Source organism: Amyelois transitella, chromosome 19, assembly GCF_032362555.1.
Source record: "Amyelois transitella isolate CPQ chromosome 19, ilAmyTran1.1, whole genome shotgun sequence".
Classification (NCBI taxonomy): domain Eukaryota; kingdom Metazoa; phylum Arthropoda; class Insecta; order Lepidoptera; family Pyralidae; genus Amyelois; species Amyelois transitella.
This window is the reverse complement of record NC_083522.1, coordinates 9,387,181-9,405,652: the sequence shown is the minus strand read 5'-3', so window position 1 is coordinate 9,405,652 and position 18,472 is coordinate 9,387,181. Positions and strand designations below refer to the sequence as shown.

General features: G+C 36.9%; 1 protein-coding gene across 5 annotated transcripts in view; it reads right to left on the bottom strand.

Moving 5' to 3' along the window:
• The window catches only part of LOC106136457 (E3 ubiquitin-protein ligase Nedd-4), a 32,506-nt gene extending 15,200 nt beyond the window's left edge, over nt 1-17,306 (bottom strand). For 2 of the 5 annotated variants that reach the window (XM_060949548.1, XM_060949551.1), the window contains exons 1-9: nt 17,000-17,306; nt 13,456-13,535; nt 10,549-10,630; nt 10,041-10,079; nt 8,776-8,945; nt 7,142-7,289; nt 5,242-5,316; nt 2,343-2,458; nt 1,273-1,396 (exon numbers count right to left, since the gene is read on the bottom strand). In XM_060949548.1, the coding sequence (XP_060805531.1) occupies nt 1,273-1,396; nt 2,343-2,458; nt 5,242-5,316; nt 7,142-7,289; nt 8,776-8,945; nt 10,041-10,079; nt 10,549-10,630; nt 13,456-13,535; nt 17,000-17,143 (978 nt within the window). In that variant the 5' untranslated portion in view covers nt 17,144-17,306. Of the gene's footprint in view, nt 1-1,272; nt 1,397-2,342; nt 2,459-5,241; nt 5,317-7,141; nt 7,290-8,775; nt 8,946-10,040; nt 10,080-10,548; nt 10,631-13,455; nt 13,536-15,971; nt 16,293-16,999 lie in introns of those variants that run through there. The other 3 variants (XM_060949549.1, XM_060949550.1, XM_013337011.2) reach the window with 3 other exon arrangements.
• Between the last annotated feature and the right edge of the window lie 1,166 nt (nt 17,307-18,472).

The window sequence follows — 18,472 nt, the reverse complement described above, 5'->3', positions numbered from 1 at the left end:
TAATCATATACAGAACTGATTTTTATAAAAGTTTCAAACATATGCATTTTGAGTGAAATTTTAAACATGAAAAAGTGGATCAAAATCGTGTGTAGTACCTACAATCTTTTTTTTTCGTATATCTTTGAAACATATTAAATACTATTCACGAATTTGACCACTTTTCCGATCCAGTAATAAAATTTTTACCCGTTAATAACGGCAAAGATTATTATTTCCATAGAGGTTCGGACCGAGACGTGCAAATTTAATTTGTATACACTAACAAAGTGCGACATTGTACTTTATTTCTCTTATAAAAGCACCAATAGAAAAAAGAATAGGACCACTCCATGTCTTTCCCATGGATGTCGTAATAGGCGACTAAGGGATAGGCTTATAAACTTGGGATTCTTCTTTTAGGCGATGGGCTAGCGACCTGTCACTATTTGAATCTCAATTCAATCATTAAGCTTAACAGCTGAATGTGGCCATTTGGTCTTTTCAAGACAGTTGGCTCTGTCTACCCCGCAAGGGATATAGATGTGAATATATGTATGTGTGTATGTAAAATGATACACAGTTTGTAACTACAAAACAAAAGTTACATACACATTCACCAATCAGATAAATTTAACTAAAATGGTATTATTATCTCAGCTGATCTTCGATGGTAATGCAGTGCCTTTATAAGACTCGATATGAGTAGATTGGTACATAGATATAAAAAGAAACTAGAAGTCATACTCCTAAACAAAAATTGTATAATAAAAATTGACCGCGAATGTTTGTGTATATCTTTTTTAAAACGCCAATTCCAACAAAAGATGTATTTTTTACCATCTTTTCAAACTCTGTGGCGCAGCGGTAGTGTGCTTGTCTGTGTCACCAGACGTACCGGGTTCGAACGGCCAGGGTATGATGAGAAACGAACTTTCTCTGACTGGCCTGGGTCTTGTATTTATTGTAAAATATAGTATCGTTGAGTTAGTATCTCGTAACACAAGTCTCGAACTTACTTCGAGGCTAACTCAATTTGTTTAAACTGTCCCATATATATTTATTCATTTATATTTAGTGTTCATTGTATATCGTACCAAATAAACAACTTTTCATTCATTTTTTTTCCTTTCCCACTCCGTCCCTTTTAACAGGTGTAGGTACTTAATAAATAATTCGTATTATTTATCTAAAAATTTTGCATAAAGGAGTGTGACTTCCAGTATTTTATTTCCATGTTAACCCCAATCAACATGTCGTCAATATATCACCGCATCCTATAGCTAGACATACCTGGTGCTGCGAAGCCGAGGGGCTGGAGGAGTGTTCCTCATCAGCGGAGATGTGGAACCGCCTCTGGAACTCAGTCACGGCCGTCTCCATACGCTCTGCTTGCGATTCTGTACTTTGCATACGGCTGTAATGATGATTAATTTTTTTTGTTTTTATTTTCGCATAACACATAATTAATCATCGCTCTCGCTATACAGGGAAACTGAAACTTAACGGCACCAATAGAAAAAAAGGATAGGACCACTCCATCTCTTTTCCATGGATGTCGTAAAAGGCGACTTAGAGATAGGCTTACCTATACACTTGGGATTCTTCTTTTAGGCGACGAGCTTGCAACCTATCACGTTACATATACAAAATATATTTTATCTTCTTCGTTTCGCACCCAACCAATATAAGATGACACTCACTTGAAGGTAGACCATTACCATTGCATGGTTTCACCACCACCACTATGTGGTTCGCGTAATGCGTCCACCCCTTGGCGTTCTGCATTTCCTCCCAACCAAGTGGTGGAGAAGTATTTAGTTTTCCATAGATCACATACATCATAACTAAATCGCATCATATACCTTATGAGGTAGACAGAGCCCATATTCAGAATACTATAAGTCTAAGTTTAGGTAGATAGATGGTTTTTTAATTGAAATGAGATTCATATGTATTTATTCTTCAATCTGTGCAATCTTTTATATCGCAATTTATACGCATACGCGCTGTGATTGGTTGAGCGCGTCGTACTCTCACTGTGATTGGCTGACGGCGTGTGACGTAAGTGAAGTATTCAAATTCAATTCAAATTCAAATTTTTTATTCATTATTATAGGATACTTCATATCGCTTAATAATTGTCAAAACTTTTGGTTTCACAACATTGGTTGACGTCAAATATATACTAAAACTATGTTTACCGCCGCTTCCAAGGCGTCAGTGCAGAAGAAGCGGTAACAAATTGCACTGCAGCATTTTCTTCAACAACGTCAACTTCACAAATATCCAAACTTAGAATAGAATGGGACGAGATAATACATTGTAGGTACAAAAGATGACCAAATTAAGAAGACACTCACGTGAAGGTAGGCCGTTCCCATTGCGTGGACCTCTCTATGTGGTTCACGTAATACGTCCTCCCGTTGGCGTCCTGTCTCTCCTCCCAGCCGGGGGGTAACGGGTCCCCGCCGATCACCTGTAACAAACACATAACATAGCTGAAATTGATTATAGGAGTGAATGTAAACTATAAATAATAAATATATACGGGACAAATTACACAGATTGAGTTAGCCTCGAAGTAAGTTTGAGACTTGTGATACGAGATACTAACTCAACGATACTATATTTTATAATATATACTTATATAGATACACATCCAAGACCCAGGCCAATCAGAGAAAGTTTGTTTCTCATCATGCCCTGGCCGGGACATCGATCAGAGGGCACGATTTTATACAGAACCTATAAGTAAACAATAGCTATCTATTTTGATGTTTACATAAATACCTAGGCTAAAGATCTTCAATCGTAGCATGCTTAAGCTAAAAGTATGCTTTTATTAAAAGTTGTAATAAAAAATGTATAGTGTGCTAAAGTTTTGTCACGGAGTGTATATACCTACAAATATTGTGAAGTTGACGTTGTTGAAGAAAATGCTGCAGTGCAGTTTGTTACCGCTTCTTCTGCACTGACGCCTTGGAAGCGGCAGTAAACTTAGTTTTTAAGTAATTTATTTCATTTTCCAGTGGAAACTACATTTATACAGTATAAAAGATTTATAGTTAATTCTATGGTATCATATTCCCGTGCAAATTATCGATTAAACAAAGTAGAAATTCTAGCTTGATCTTAATTAAATCAAATACGTTTATGTAAACCGCATTCAACTCAGTTTACGAGTTTTGAAGCAACGCAATTCAAGTAATTTTTCAAATGACTTAAACATCTTTTTCTCTTAACCGATTTTAATGAAACAAAGTTATCACAATGCTCCTAATTACATGTAAATCCACCATCGAAACGCGTCCAAATCCGTTGAGTAGTTTCGAAGTCATAACATACCAGACAGACAGGCACACAAAAATTGTTCCTACTCTTCTTAAATCTCCCCCAATCACTTTTGTGGAAAAATATTTAATGTGCAGACAGGCACTCAATTTTTAACTTTCTTATTATATGTATTGATATAGACACGAGCAGAGAGTACAATAATGAGCTAGACCGTCGGTGGTCGAATCACAGGCAAGGCACAGGTTTAATAAATAAATAAATATATAAATATGTGCCGTGTGGTTGCCGGCACCAATACAAAAAAGAATAGGACCACTCCATCTCTTTCCCATGGATGTCGTAAAAGGCGACTAAGGGATAGGCTTGCAAACTTGGGATTATTTTTCAGGCGATGGGCTAGCAACCTGTCACTATTTGAATCTCTATTCTATCATTAAGCCAAATGGCTGAACGTGGCCATTCAGTCTTTTCGGGACTGTTGGCTCTGTCTACCCCGCAAGGGATATAGACGTGACCATATGTATGTATGTATGTATGTATAAATATATACGGGACAAATTACACTGATTGAGTTAGCGTCGAAGTAAGTTCGAGAGTTGTATAACGAGATACTAACTTCAACGATATTTTATAGTAAATACTTATATGTATAAATAAACATCTAAGACCCAGGCCAATCAGAAAATGTTATTTTCTCATCATGCCCTGGCCGGGATTCGAACCCGGGACCTCCGGTGTCACAGACAAGCGTACCACCGCTGCGCCACAGAGGCCGTCAAAATAGGTTTAAAATCATAAAGGCCACCTTGGCCAATGACTACTTTCAAAGTTATACGTTCATTAGTTTGAATACTAACCGATATTCTTACGGCGAGGGAAAACATCGTGAGGAAACATAAACTTAGATTTTTATTTCAACATTGGATTAGGCATTTGACTTCCATCTCGCCTGATGGCAAGTGACGATGAAGACTGAGACGATACATGTCTATCCAAGAGTTACCCAGTTATTGTCCTTTTACATACCCTTTTCTATTCTTCAAATATTATATTCTAACTAGAGGCCGCCCGCGACTTCGTCCGCATGGAAACCCTATCAATCCCGCGGGAACTCCGGGATAAAAAGTATATGTTATTCTAGGTCTTCAGCTACCTACATACCAAATTTCATGGTAATCGGTTCAGTAGTTTTTGCATGAAAGAGTAACAAACATCCATACTGACATACTCACAAACATTCGCATTTATATTTTAGTAGGATTTTACGGGGATACTAGAATATAAAATTTAAAGAATTAACGAAACAAAAGAATACATAATTAAAAAAAAAATAACATAACAGGGTAAGCATGACATTTTTAATGTCTGCTTTAAAACAATGTTAATTTAAAAAAATATGGATGCTCTTAAACTATGTTATTTACAATGAATAGAACCACTCCATCTCTTTCCCATGGATGACGTAAAAGTCGACTAAGGGATATGCTTATGAACTTGGGATTTTTCTTATATGCGATGGGCTTTCAACCTGTCACTATTTAAATCTCAATTAAGTCTATTAGCTGAACGTAGCCTATCAGTCTTTCAAAACTACTGGCTTTATCTACCCCGCAAGGGATATAGACGTGATTATATGAATATATCTTAACAATGACAGATGATAAATTATGTTCCATTAAAAAAATATATTTTCAAACGCAAAGCAAAAAGCTAATACATAAACATACATACATACATAAAATCACAACTTTTTCCCGGAGGGGTAGGCAGAGACTACATCTTTCCAATTGCCACGATCTCTATATATATACAATACGTCAAATACGGTCTATTAAATATAGTAAATGGAGATTAAAGTACCGAAGCATTTAAAAGTGGCATCTTTTAATACACCTATTAAAAGATGCCATCAATCCACAGGCAGCTATGCGAAGGGAAGCGATAAACACAAAAATAATGACATACAAATTGTGATGCCTCGACTATCTCCCAGTCCTCTCCGGTAAAAGAGGGCACAGTTCGCGCGGCGCCCTCCGAGACCTAGCCAAATTACATTACGATAGTAATTATAAATTGTTATCAACTTATTTGGATAGGCTTAGAAACTTGGGATTCTTTTTTAGGCGACGGGTTAGCAACCTGTCACTATTTGAATCTCAATTCTATCGTTAAGCCAAATAGCTGAACGTGGCCATTCAGTCTTTTCCGCAAGGGATATCGATGTGACCGTATGTATGTATGTATGTGTATCAACTTATTTTAATATATGTTTATTTTTTAATTTAGGTTAAAACTGGCCAAGTGAAATCTAAAAATAGATCTCCCGTAATTAGAAAGAAAGAAAAAAAATGTTTATTTATTACAAGAACAGGAACCTTAATCTATAACAACTTTGGTAGATACCAAAATGCCCCCTGCCCCCATTTGATCGTGGTATATATATACCACAACGTGGACCAAAACGCTGGTCTTCCGTGGGCACCAACGTGGAAAATAAAACAATAAAAAAAGAAAAGTATGGCTGCTCTCTCGGTCTCTCTCTAATTACCGCGAAAAAATAAATAGTTTTTGTTACTTAAAGGTGGGTCTTGGATGTTTATTTGTATAAGTATTTATTCTAAAATATAGTATCGTTGAGTTAGTATCTCGTAACACAAGTTTCGAACTTACTTAGGGGCTACATCAATCTGTGTAATTTGTCCCGTATATATTTATTTATTATTAAAACATACATTGTGAAACTATAGGTATTGTGCGCCAATAAATAAATAAATAAATAAAAAAGAGAAATTAACGGGATTTTTCGCTTTACGCGGGCGGATTTGCGAACATATTCTAGTAATTTATAGCACAACTTATTTTTCGTGTCTCAAAGCTTTATAACTCTATCCTGTTTTACACTTTGGCAAAACCAATTACCAGCTGCGAACCCTCTAAAGAACAATATTGCTACCGGCTTCCCTTATCAGATTCTCTTATAAAACTTGACAAGAACTATAGCATACCTCACCATATTGCGGATTTAAAAGTGAATTAAGGAACTAAGCAATAATTATGTACTCAAAAATAATAAGCATAAACCAACGCTATTAAGTTGTCAATCTTGTTTATTGGACCTTTTTAACTATTTTATTTATCTTTTAAAACAAGTCGGATTGCCATTACTCACCTGTTATTTTAATAAAACAGTAAAAACTATGTTACCGGCTGCGACAAAAAAAAAGCGAGTAGGATCACTCCATCTCTCTCCCGTGGAAGTCGCTAAAGACGACTTCGGGATAAGCTTGTAAATTTGGGATTCTTCTTTTAAGCAGTGGGCTAGCAACCTGTCACTATTTAAATCCCAATTCTATCATTAAGCCAAACAACATCTGACCGTGGTCTATCAGTGTTTCCAAGACTGTTGCCTCTGTTTACCCTGCAAGGGATATAGACGTGGCATTATGTATGTATGAAATTGAGATTCAAATAGAGACATAATGCTAATCCATTCCTTAATAGTCACAATTTTTAAAAAATAGGAAGACTTTTTTTATTCAAGAGGAAATATAAATGCTACCCATGTGAAACCACACACTCATAACCACATCTATATCCCTTGCAGGGTAGACAGAGCCATCTGTCTTATTATGTATGTATTTGTTTATTTTTTTGTTACGTACGCAGATTGACCTGCACTAGCACCTAGGTCATAACTGAAAATCAGCGTATTGCTCTACAGCAATAAATTCGTTGAGTTGTGACCTTTTTGTATTGCTGCCACTCACACCCTATTAATTTGTTTTCCATATGAAATTGTAAATCGTGTGTAGCAATCAAATAAATGAATTATCTATCTATGTATGTATGTATGTATGTATATTACCGGCTGCACCGGCTGCCCCAGCTGGGCGGCGGGCTCCACCAGCTCCCAGTCGTCGTGCGCGGGCGCAGCGTCCCCGTCGGCGGGCGGGCCCACGCGCCCCACCAGCCCCACGTACACCTCTATGAACCCACGCACGCGCGATCGCGCACTGGAAACGTAGCTTTATGTTATTGACTAAATTAATTTAAAAAAAAAACACGACTTGAAAATATAGCGCTCAAAAGTAAGTAAGTTAATGCTTTATTGTTCACTAAAGGAGTACATTACAAATATAAAACAGTAGTTCAGTAAAAAGACGAGCTTATTCCTAAGTAGGATCTCCCAGCCAGTGTAGTTTGCTCCACCGCTTCATCCACACATGCGCTTTGGAAGCGTTATAATTAGAATTAAGTGATATCTTGTATCCAATTTTGAAAATAAATCTATTGTATTTTATTCTAAAAACGCTGCACTTTAAATGTTTGCTTAAAGTTCTTAACGCAACGAAATACGCCAAAATAGATACACAAAAGGATGATACGGAAATGTCAACTTTGCGCTCGACTTAGCGGGAGCACTTCTGTGACCTCAAATTTTGACGATGATTTTACTACTCCTACACTACAAACACATAATTATGCTTATTTCCTGGAGATAATGTTAAGTACAATGTTTAAGAAATAAATGATTTTTCTCTCGTGTTCTTTGCATTTTGTACCAAATAAACAATTAATTTAATTTTTTTTCTACCATAGCTGAGACTCAATCTCGAAAATAAGGTCGATAAGACATACAGAAACAATTATTTAAAAAGACACAGTAAACTCACACACACAACATCAATTTTATCAAAACCAATCATATGGAGAATCATTTTACATAATTTAATTACCAATACACACATTAAAACACCAATTGTAAAAAAAAAATATTCACGTGATCCAAACATACAAACAAAATTCAAAATCCATAAAAAATGTATCTACCTACAACAGTTAGTGAACCAAATAAGGGGATTATGTTAAAACATAACAACATTATAAAAAATATCTGAAACATAAAAATAAACAACAGTTCTACCTCCATTTAAAAACAGTAAAAGCTAGATAGGAGAGAAAACACAAATAATATTAGTAATGTTATAAATAAACACGAGAAAGGTTAAATTAAAAAAAAAAACTTTCGGCGTGGATATGTAACTGTCACTTTTCAAAAAATAATACTTTGTCGAGAAAAAAAATGTATTTAGCAACAACATTTTTTATGTAAAATTTTTATCTATTACTCAGCTTCACTTCAGTTCCGATTTTGAAGATATTTGAAATTCCATTCCATTTCTGATTGGATCGAGACTAATGGGCCATTATATTCATACTATTTCTTATAAATGGCCTGACCAGGACGTTCAGATTTTCTTTTTTTTATTTACTTGAGTGTAAAAATAGTTTTTGCTTAAAAACAGGTCTCTGGAACTGTCTGTGAAACTTCTGATTCAATAAACATTTTGTTTTCAATTTCAAGAAAGTAAAGTAATAAAATACTATTTAAGTATTAACTAGATAAAAATATCCTTTTAACATACTAATCGGGCAAAATCGTTACACATCCGCGCCAAATCAAAACAAAAAAGGCGTGACCACTCGTGCGCTACTTACACAGACCTGCGCGGGCGCAGCGGGTACTTGACGGCGGCGGCGCGCGCGCTGGCCGCGCTCTCCGCCGGCACGGCCGCCAGCGGGAGCTCCACCATGCCCAGGAAGTCGTCGCGGGTCAGCCGGTTCTCGTCGAAAACCTGGATGAGGAGTTTGTGCTCCTGGGGCTTCACCTGGGGAGGTAACTTTATTATTTATTGTTCATGCACAACAGGTGGAATTAATGCCATACAGGATTCTGTGCCAGTCGAACCTATGGACCAATACATACGTACAGGTCAAAACATTAGGCCGGCTTTCCATGAGTGTGCGGCCAGGCCTTTTCATTATCCCACAAAAAATATATAAATAAATAATAAAACACGATAGTAAAAGTCAATCAAATCGAAAAGAAAAAAAAAACAAAGTGAAATCCAATGAATCATGATGTTAGATATGGGATTCCACAAGGTCGTGTTCTAGGTCCTGCGTTGTTTCTTATCTTAAGATAACGCAATAACAGGTTTTCATTTAATCAAAAAGGAGTATGAAATGGTCATTGTTTTCAAATTAAATAAATTCAGCGCAATATAAAATGAGCGATAAACCTTAAGATTACTATCTTATATTATTATCTCTTTATAGCTTTCATATCAAAACGTATGACTTGCATCTGATTACAAATAGGTGTGGAAGTTTGTGCAAAATGGAAATGGACAATAGACTCAAAGATTAGGATAAAGGAAAGGTTGATGACAGACATACATACACACATAATCACGTCTTTAACCGCCGAGCTTGCATGAAGAGAGTTATGAATGCGGATGAAGCGAAAGAAGTATGCAGAGATCGTGGCATGTGGAAACATAGTTTCTGCCTACCCCTCCGGGAAAAAAGGCGTGATTATATCCCTTGATGTATATCCCTAACAGAGTAGACAGAGCCAACAGTCTTAAAAAGATTAAAAAGTCAAGGTTCAGCTGTATGGCTTAAGATGGAATTGAGATTCAAATAGTGACAGGTTGCTAGCCCATCGCCTACAAAATGAAATCCCAAGTTTATAAGCCTTTCCCTATGTCATATCACATGCAAAGATGAGAGACATAAAAATAGAATGTCAGAAAATGGGGAAGACAAGGAAAAGTAGTTTTACGGGATAAATGAAAGTAAGACCACAAAGTATCTAGTGAAATGGCGAGAGATACGTAATATAGATATGACAATACAAAAAAAAATGGTAAAAATGTTAGCTTGTACACTATTACAAATTGTAAACGAGTTATACTCACCCTGAATACAAACTCCTGATTCCATACTGGATTCAATGTCTGAAATGGAATTTTTATAACATTATAGATTTCAGAAATTGGCGTTCAATGTTTAGTCATGATTATAAATTAATTGAAACTTCATAAATTTAAAAAAATATGTATAAGATGTCTTTATTATAAACAAGAAATCAGATTATATTATTTCCAACGGATGAACAGAATCTTTTGATAATGTAGCTACATCCAAAAAGCTGACCGCTCTTTTCACGAAACTTGACGAGACATACATATGCTTAATCTCTCTTTCCTTCTCTTTAGTTTTCCGAAATGATAGAAAGAGAGATATGATAAGACATTAACCTTATCAACGATCGTGTTGCGAACAAGATGGCTGATACATAACATACATATACAAAAAAAAAATGTGATAAAAAAATTTTGGTTGTCTTTTTTTTTTCAATAATGTCCAGTTGAAATGTAGAAGACCATTACATAAACCAGGATCCATGACTGAAGCTTCACGTACCTTTTTCTTGGTCTTCGTGAGGAAGGTTTCGATGGTGACGTCACCGTCCACTTTCTGCAGCTCCACACGAACATAGGGATCGCTGGAAATCAGGAAAAAAAACAATAAGTACAAAAAAAACTCATTAAATTCTGTCTGTTCCAATGTGCGTCTTATTTAATAAGAAACACACATATGTACTCTTTTCTGCAGAGTAGTGGTAGGCAGAGACTCTTACGGTGAAGGAAAATGTCGTGAGGGAAACCTGCACATTCAAGCAACTGGATGTGTAACCATGATCGATCCAATACGGGTCAGGTACTCCTGCAAATGTTACGGAGGTCAGATGGGAGTCGCTTCGTGTAAAAACCTGACTCACCCAATCCTGGATCCATGGTCTAAGGCATACCTCGGGCTCCCCTCCAGGGTGGTGAGGATGAAACTGGGACTAAAGCCAAGAGGAAGATACTGATTTTCTGGTAAACGCGTGACATATTTAAAGACATAGTAAAGCAGGCCGTGTGGTCCATACAAATCGTAACTTCCCCAAAATATCCCGTCTCTAAATTGGTGTCTATGCACGCAGTTACCTATATATTCTATCTACTCTATAAAGATTCTAGTTTATTACCATAAAAATCATCAATGGCTATATGACTCAGTCATCGTGACACGTTCATACAATCATCAACACTGTTATAAATATAGAGATGACGTCATAATATTGTAATTTTTTGTCAATTGCCACTTATCATGATTTATTTTATGCGTTTCGAGTGCTTTTGCACCGACGGCTAAGATCTTACGACCGAAAAGTAGGGTGCTATATGTGAGAAGTGTCTATTTGTCTGTGCGTCCATCTGTGGCCTAGTCACTATTCAAATCTTTATTCTATCATTAAGCCAAATAGCTGAACGTGGCCATTCAGTCTTTTCAAGACTGTTGGCTCTGTCTGCCCCGCAAGGGATATAGACGTGACCATATGTATGTATGTATACAAACTAATATATTACTCAGAAAATAGATCTTTTAATGTGGACGAAGCGAAGACTGCCTACCACTTCTTTCTCCTGGTCTAATTCCCACTTGCATCCTCACCACTCTGGAGAGGAGCCTGGGGTACGCCTTTGTCCATGGACCCTAGATTGAGTAAGTCAAGTTTTTCAACTAATTGATTCCCGTCTGACCTCCGCAACCTTTGCAGGCGAACCTGACCCGTATCGGATCGATCATGGTTACACATCCAGTTGCCTGAATGTGCAGGTTTCCCCACGACATTTTCCTTCACCGTAAGAGTCTCTGCCTACCACTACTCTACAGAGTCACTGGTAACTGCCCCAGTGGGATTCATACTCGATTTTGACCACTTAACGACAATCGTAGCCACTTAAAGCATACTAATAATAATCGTCCATGACTTTCACTAGTTCGTGACACGATTATAGTACAGTCCTTTGTGGTGAGTCAGTCAGTTCATTGATCCTGGTCAATTTACAAGTTTTACAACTATAGCGAATGTCATATGCTATCGAATTCAATTTGTCCAATTCACATGTACAAATTTTGGGACAAACTTATTTTTTACTGTGAGATCACAGAACTATTGATAGTATGATGCTTGCATGAAGAGAGTTATGAATGTGGATGAAGCTAAAGAAGTATTAAGGGATCGTGGCAAGTGAAAAGATGTGGTCGCTGCCTACCCTCCCGGGAAAGAGGCGTGATTTATTTATGTATAATGCAACGCAAGCCTACCCTTCCGGGACAGAGGCGTGATTTATTTATGTATAATGCAACTCAAAATTTTAAAATCATTTATAGCTAGACCTATCTCGGTGGATTCTTTCACGATGGCTTCTTTCCTTTGATAAGTCTATACATACATACATATGGTCACGTCTATATCCCTTGCGGGGTACACAGAGCCAAAAGTCTTGAAAAGACTGAATGGCCACGTTCAGCTATTTGGCTTAACGATAGAATTGAGATTCAACTAGTGACAGGTTGCTAGCCCATCGCCTAAAAAAGAATCCCGAGTTTGTAAGCCTATCCCTTAGTCGCCTTTTACGACATCCATGGGAAAGAGATGGAGTGGTCCTATTCTTTTTTGTATTGGTGCCGGGAACCACACGGCACTGATAAGTCTATTCAGAGAATTAATAGGTAGTAGAGTACCTTCAGCTTTGAATACCACTCTTTAACACTGAAAGCCGGTGATCTACCAACCTTGAAGTGAAATACAATTAGTGAAACAATAAAGTTGTCTACTTTATGCTAATATCGTGTAGTCGCAGCTAATGGGAACATGTCAGTACCTACTCGTACATTATAATTATGTTTAATACATTATACGTTTAATACAAACTTCAAACGTATTTTGATCAAATTAAGGACGTCCTGGTAAAGGGTCAGGTCAAAAGTACCCGAAACCACCGAGCTTGCATGAAGAGAGTTATGAATGTGGATGAAGCGAAGGGAGTATGCAGAGATCGTGGCAAGTAGAAAGAGGTAGTCTCTGCCTACCCCTCCGGGAAAGAGGCGTGATTTTATATGTGTACAAACTTCAAACAGAAGTCCAAATTAACTCCTCTTCCTCCTGGCTTTAGTCCCGGTTGCATCCTCACCACTCTGGAGAAGAGTCCGAGGTATGCCGTTGACCATGGATCCTGGATTGGGTGAGTCAGGTTTTTTACACGAAGCGACCACTGACCTTCGGAACAATAGCAGGGAAACCTAACCCCTATCGTATCCATGGTTACACATCCAGTTGCCTGAATGTGCAGGTTAACTCACCTTATTTTCCCTCACCGTAAGAGCATCGGTTAGTATTCAAACTAATGTACATAACTTTGAAAAAAGTCATTGGTTCATGGCCGGTGGTCTTTGACCCCGTCTTAAGAGAATAGATTATTATTAAAACAGACTCACCTAGCACCAAATATATCCTTCTTAGCCAAAGAGTGGGCTCCGATTATCTTCAGACGCAGCAAGAAGCTGTTTTCATCAGTCTGAGGAAAAAGATAAGGATAGTATTAGCATTACATACACAAGCACATTTCAATAAAATGTTTTTTTTATCTTTCTTGTGATGGGTTAGCAACCTGTCACTATTTAAACTTAAATTCTATCATTAAACATACCAAGTGCCGTGTGGTTACCGGCACCATTACAAAAAAGAATAGGACCACTCCATCTCTTTCCCATGGGTGTCGTAAAAGGCGACTAAGGAATAGGCTTATAAACTTGGGATTCCTCTTTTAGGCGATGGGCTAGCAACCTGTCACTATTTGAATCTCAATTCTATCATTAAGCCAAATAGCTGAATGTGGCCATTCAGTCTTTTCAAGACTCTGTCTACCCCGCAACGGGATATAGACGTGACCATATGTATGTATGTGTATGTAAACATACCAACTGAACATGGCCTGTTAGTCTTTTAAGACTGCTGGCTCTGTCTATCCCGCAATGGATATAGACGTGACTATATAAATGAATGAACTTAAGCATTCACTAATGAATTGGGTACTTTCCAGGTATCTATCTATAGATTTTTCAGTGATTCACTATAACAACAAATAATGACGCCTCTAGAGATAAAACCTGATAACAGTGGAATCGCCTTCTTATATTTACACAAGTGGAGACAAATTAGAACTGGCGAGTGTGACATCGTGCCGCTGCGGACTCCCCCGCGCACCTCTTCCCAGCCCGGGAGCCCTATGTAAACGCGCGCACGCGCCCCCGGCCTTGACCAATGAACTACCTACTACAGCGCTCGCCAAGTAGCTCGCTATCCACTGGCGGCTTCTTTCTGGATCTCGTGTCTATCTCTCACCCATAAATATTGTAAAAGATCTTTAAATTACCTCTCTTGCCTTAACGTTTTATATGAACCGCACACGATATAAGATTTGTTTTCAGGGGATGACAATTGATTCAAAAGTAGTCTTTTTTATTACCAAGGTTTGATCAGAAATATTGTGATGGGAGCTTGTATGAAGAGAGTCATGAATGTCAATGAAGCGAAAGAAGAATGCATACATAAAATTTCTGCCTACCCCTCCAGAAGAACCTTGAAAACTGTAAGGTTCACCTGTATGGCTTTATGATGGAATTGAGATTCAAATAGAGACTGTTGCTAATCCATCCCTTAATAGTCACAATTTTTAAAAACAGGAAGACTTTTTTTTGATTCAAGAGGAAGATGTATAAATGCTACCCATGTGAAGCTACACACACACACATAATCACATCTATATCCCTCGCAGGGTAGACACAGCCATTTGTCATAAAAAGACAGAACGGCCATGTTCAGCTGTATGGCTTTATGATGAAATTGAGATTCAAACAGTGACATGTTACTAGCCCTTGGCCTCAACGAAGAATCTCAAGTTTATAAGCCTTTCCTTGATTACTATCACAATTTGCACAGATAGAGAAATAGCACGCACATACTATGTTTGTTTCTATCTTACTGGACCAGTTAAAAGCATGCGCTATATTAATGTGCAACTTTTCCCTTGGTCACCTTTGTGCCATAACCATGGGGAACGACACAGCATACATTTTAATTAACTTGACATCAATCTTCCTTCTTCCTGGCTATAGTCCTGGTTGCATCCTCACCACTCTGGAGAAGAGCCTAAGGTAAGCCCTTGACCATGGATTGGGTGAGTCATGTTTTTAGATGAAGCAATTCCCTTCTGACCTCCACAACCTTTGCTATTGGATCGTATGGTTACACATCCAGGTGCCTGAATATGCAGGTTTCCTCACAATGTTTTACCTCACCATAAGAGCATCGGTTAGTATTCAAACTAATCAACTTGATATCAATGTTATGATGAAACACACTTATTGTGCGTAAGGCACACCCCAGGTTTAAACAGGTTAGGATTTAACGAAGATTAATGCTAGGAGAAAGGATCGAAAAAAGATATTTTCTTACATTTGCCTGCTTGGGAATCAAATCTGTAAGCCGAGATTGGGGACACAAGAAAGTTGGCCCTGCATTGAGAGAACATTGAGAAAATAGGCCAAGGGATGCATCAGGAAGACATATGGGTAATTACACCCATACATAGATAAGACTATGTTCAACAGTTTTATAGATTCTCATCCAAGAATTCATTTAAATTATGCCTAGAGTGTCTGAAACAGAGTACAAACGCCTACTTTTCAGGAAAAAAACTTCAAATGACAAATATTAACTTATTCAATTGGATCCAAATCTTATTAGCAGAGTAACCTTTTAATATCAAGAAACATATGAAAATGGGCACATTATGGTCAGAACTCACAACATATCAGACAAGAGGAATTGTTTAGATCGCAGGTATGTACGTGAACCTCATTTAAATGTAAATCAATGACAAGGATGTGTTTACATATTGTCATTACTAATTATTCAATGCTGCCAAGCAAGAACCGTTATCTTTACTTACACGTGTGTCCGACTGCCAAGCCATCACCCATGTGAAAATATCACTTGTTTCCGAAGGTAAAGGACACTTCACATTCCTTTACCCAGCTTAGATTATTGTACAACGGTTTGTAAAAAAATAGTGACACGTTTCTCAAGACATTAATGTTTTACACTCGCACATCACAAGTATCATACATTTAAGATGTTTGATCGATATTCTTAAAAATATCTAACCACTGAATCTAATAATTTCCTACGGTAATTAATGAAATACACAAATAAAAAACGAAAATATCATGAAGAAATATCTCGATGACAGTTTTGAGTCAATTCGTTTGATTGACACAATTGACAGCTGATTTGTCACTACTTATTTTACGTTTACGTTTCGTTTTATGCATTTTTTGTCACTGACTATTTATAACATTACATATATATTATTTTGACTTTAACAATTTCTAAACTATTGTTATAATAAATTTACCTAATTAAAGAAAAATCCTTAACTACAAACTAAAAAAAAATTTTTTGTAAATACTGTTGACGTCAGTCAGTCAAAAATGTGCAATATTAAAAAAAATCTTACAGCAATCATCTTTGAAAAACATGATTGAATGCGACGCTACTCGTTAGATCTGATAAGTTTAAGATGGCTCTAGGTTACTAAAGGGCTCATATATGCGGCCATGTATTTAATCCCTAGTCATGCACATATCGTAGCACCTAAGGGGTAATCTATCCCACATCTGTGTTCTGTGGTAAATCCCCTACCCTATAATCTCGCTTTAACGTGATTGTTCGCCCATAGACGTCATGGTACTCCTTTTTGAAAAGAAACCAAAGAATTCATCTATTATTAACCTGTGTTACAAACACTTGACATTGTTTCGTCCATAACTCACAGACATATATAAGACAAACAGTAATGTTTTAAATCTGTGACTTATTTATTCTCATCGATTTGGAAAAATCATTATATACTTAAATATTTCTTTCTTATAAGTATCTACATTTGTAATAAATAAAACGGGAACTATAAATTATTACCTGATGCTGCAAAGAGTATCTAGGCTCGGGTCTTAAGGACCGTTGATAAAGGTTGACTGACAAAGAGGCCGACCGATTCCTATGGCCGTCGACCTCCAGTGGCCTCACACTATGCATCACTGCAAACGTGCGAGGGTCTATCATGTTGTAATAAAACTGCCACTAATAAAACACACCATCACTTCGATATTCACATCACAAAAATACCTAAACTTTATTGGTAAATCTGAACTATTTACTTCGTCGTGTAAAGGCGCGTACTGCCGAGCCATATGACTATAATCTTATCGGAGCGAAGAATGGGAGCGATAAAAGAAGTGAGCATTTACAATTAGCATTGCGTTGATAACTCAAAGAGTATAGATAAGGACCGAGCTACGTACATCCGTGTTGATAAAATTAATTAAATTTCCCGCCGGTGAGCTAGTATGTATATTAACTAAATCGATTTATACCTTGGTGTTGCTTTAAATCTAGGTTTAACCCTAGTGCGACATTCTTTGTCTTACCAAGTTACCAAAAATTATCTTGTAAATAGGTACCTATCTATCGACCTACAAGTTATGTGGAACAAGTAAACTAAACTTGACCGTATTTTAATAGAGTTTAAAGAAATTCTTATGTCCATTGTAGGTACCTACGTCGTAAGAGGCGACTTAGGAAAAATATTTTGAGTTTCCGAAAAACGAAGCAACACCGTTAAGACTGCAACTGAGAACACATTAAAAGTGGATGTAGAATGCGTTTACTTAATTAGAGCGAAGAATAAAATAAAAATAAATAAGTTTACCACATAATATTATAATATTATAATATTATAATATTATATACTATATAAGTATATATTACTTACCTCCGATCGTATTTTTTACACACAGCGATCAGGTGTTATTTTTATTTCTAATACTGCCATTAATAATATTTACTTGTATAGAAATCTAAAAGCGGTCCATTTACAGTAGCTTGTAAGTTTTTTAATCAATGTAATGTACCTACTTACGCTTTAATTTTTTATATTTTAAACAGTTGTGTGTTTTGTAATATGTTAGCGATCCAAACAGTTAAAAAATTAACTTAATAACAAGGTGTTTGTACTCAGAAAATGGAAAGAAAGAAAGAAAGAAAATCTTTAGTTGGCGCAAAAGGTAAGCGATTTGTGCAGTTCATTGCTTGACCTAGTCACTCCTGCTATATTGATTACTGGGACAAACTCAAGAAGGATAACAATTTAACTTCATAGATTAAATCTTACATGATGTGGTTAGGAGGCATGTGTTGAATTGGATAGAGTAGGTAAGTCCTTGGCGTTGGTCTGAGTAGGTGGTTTTTACGTTTTTTATTCGATTCTTATATTATAAACTTATTAAAACTAATGAGGTGTGCGTTATCATTATGAACACGTCGTCTATTGCATTACTTGCAAATTAAAAAAGCGTAGTAAAAATAGAGTCGTCACTGTCATCATACACAGTG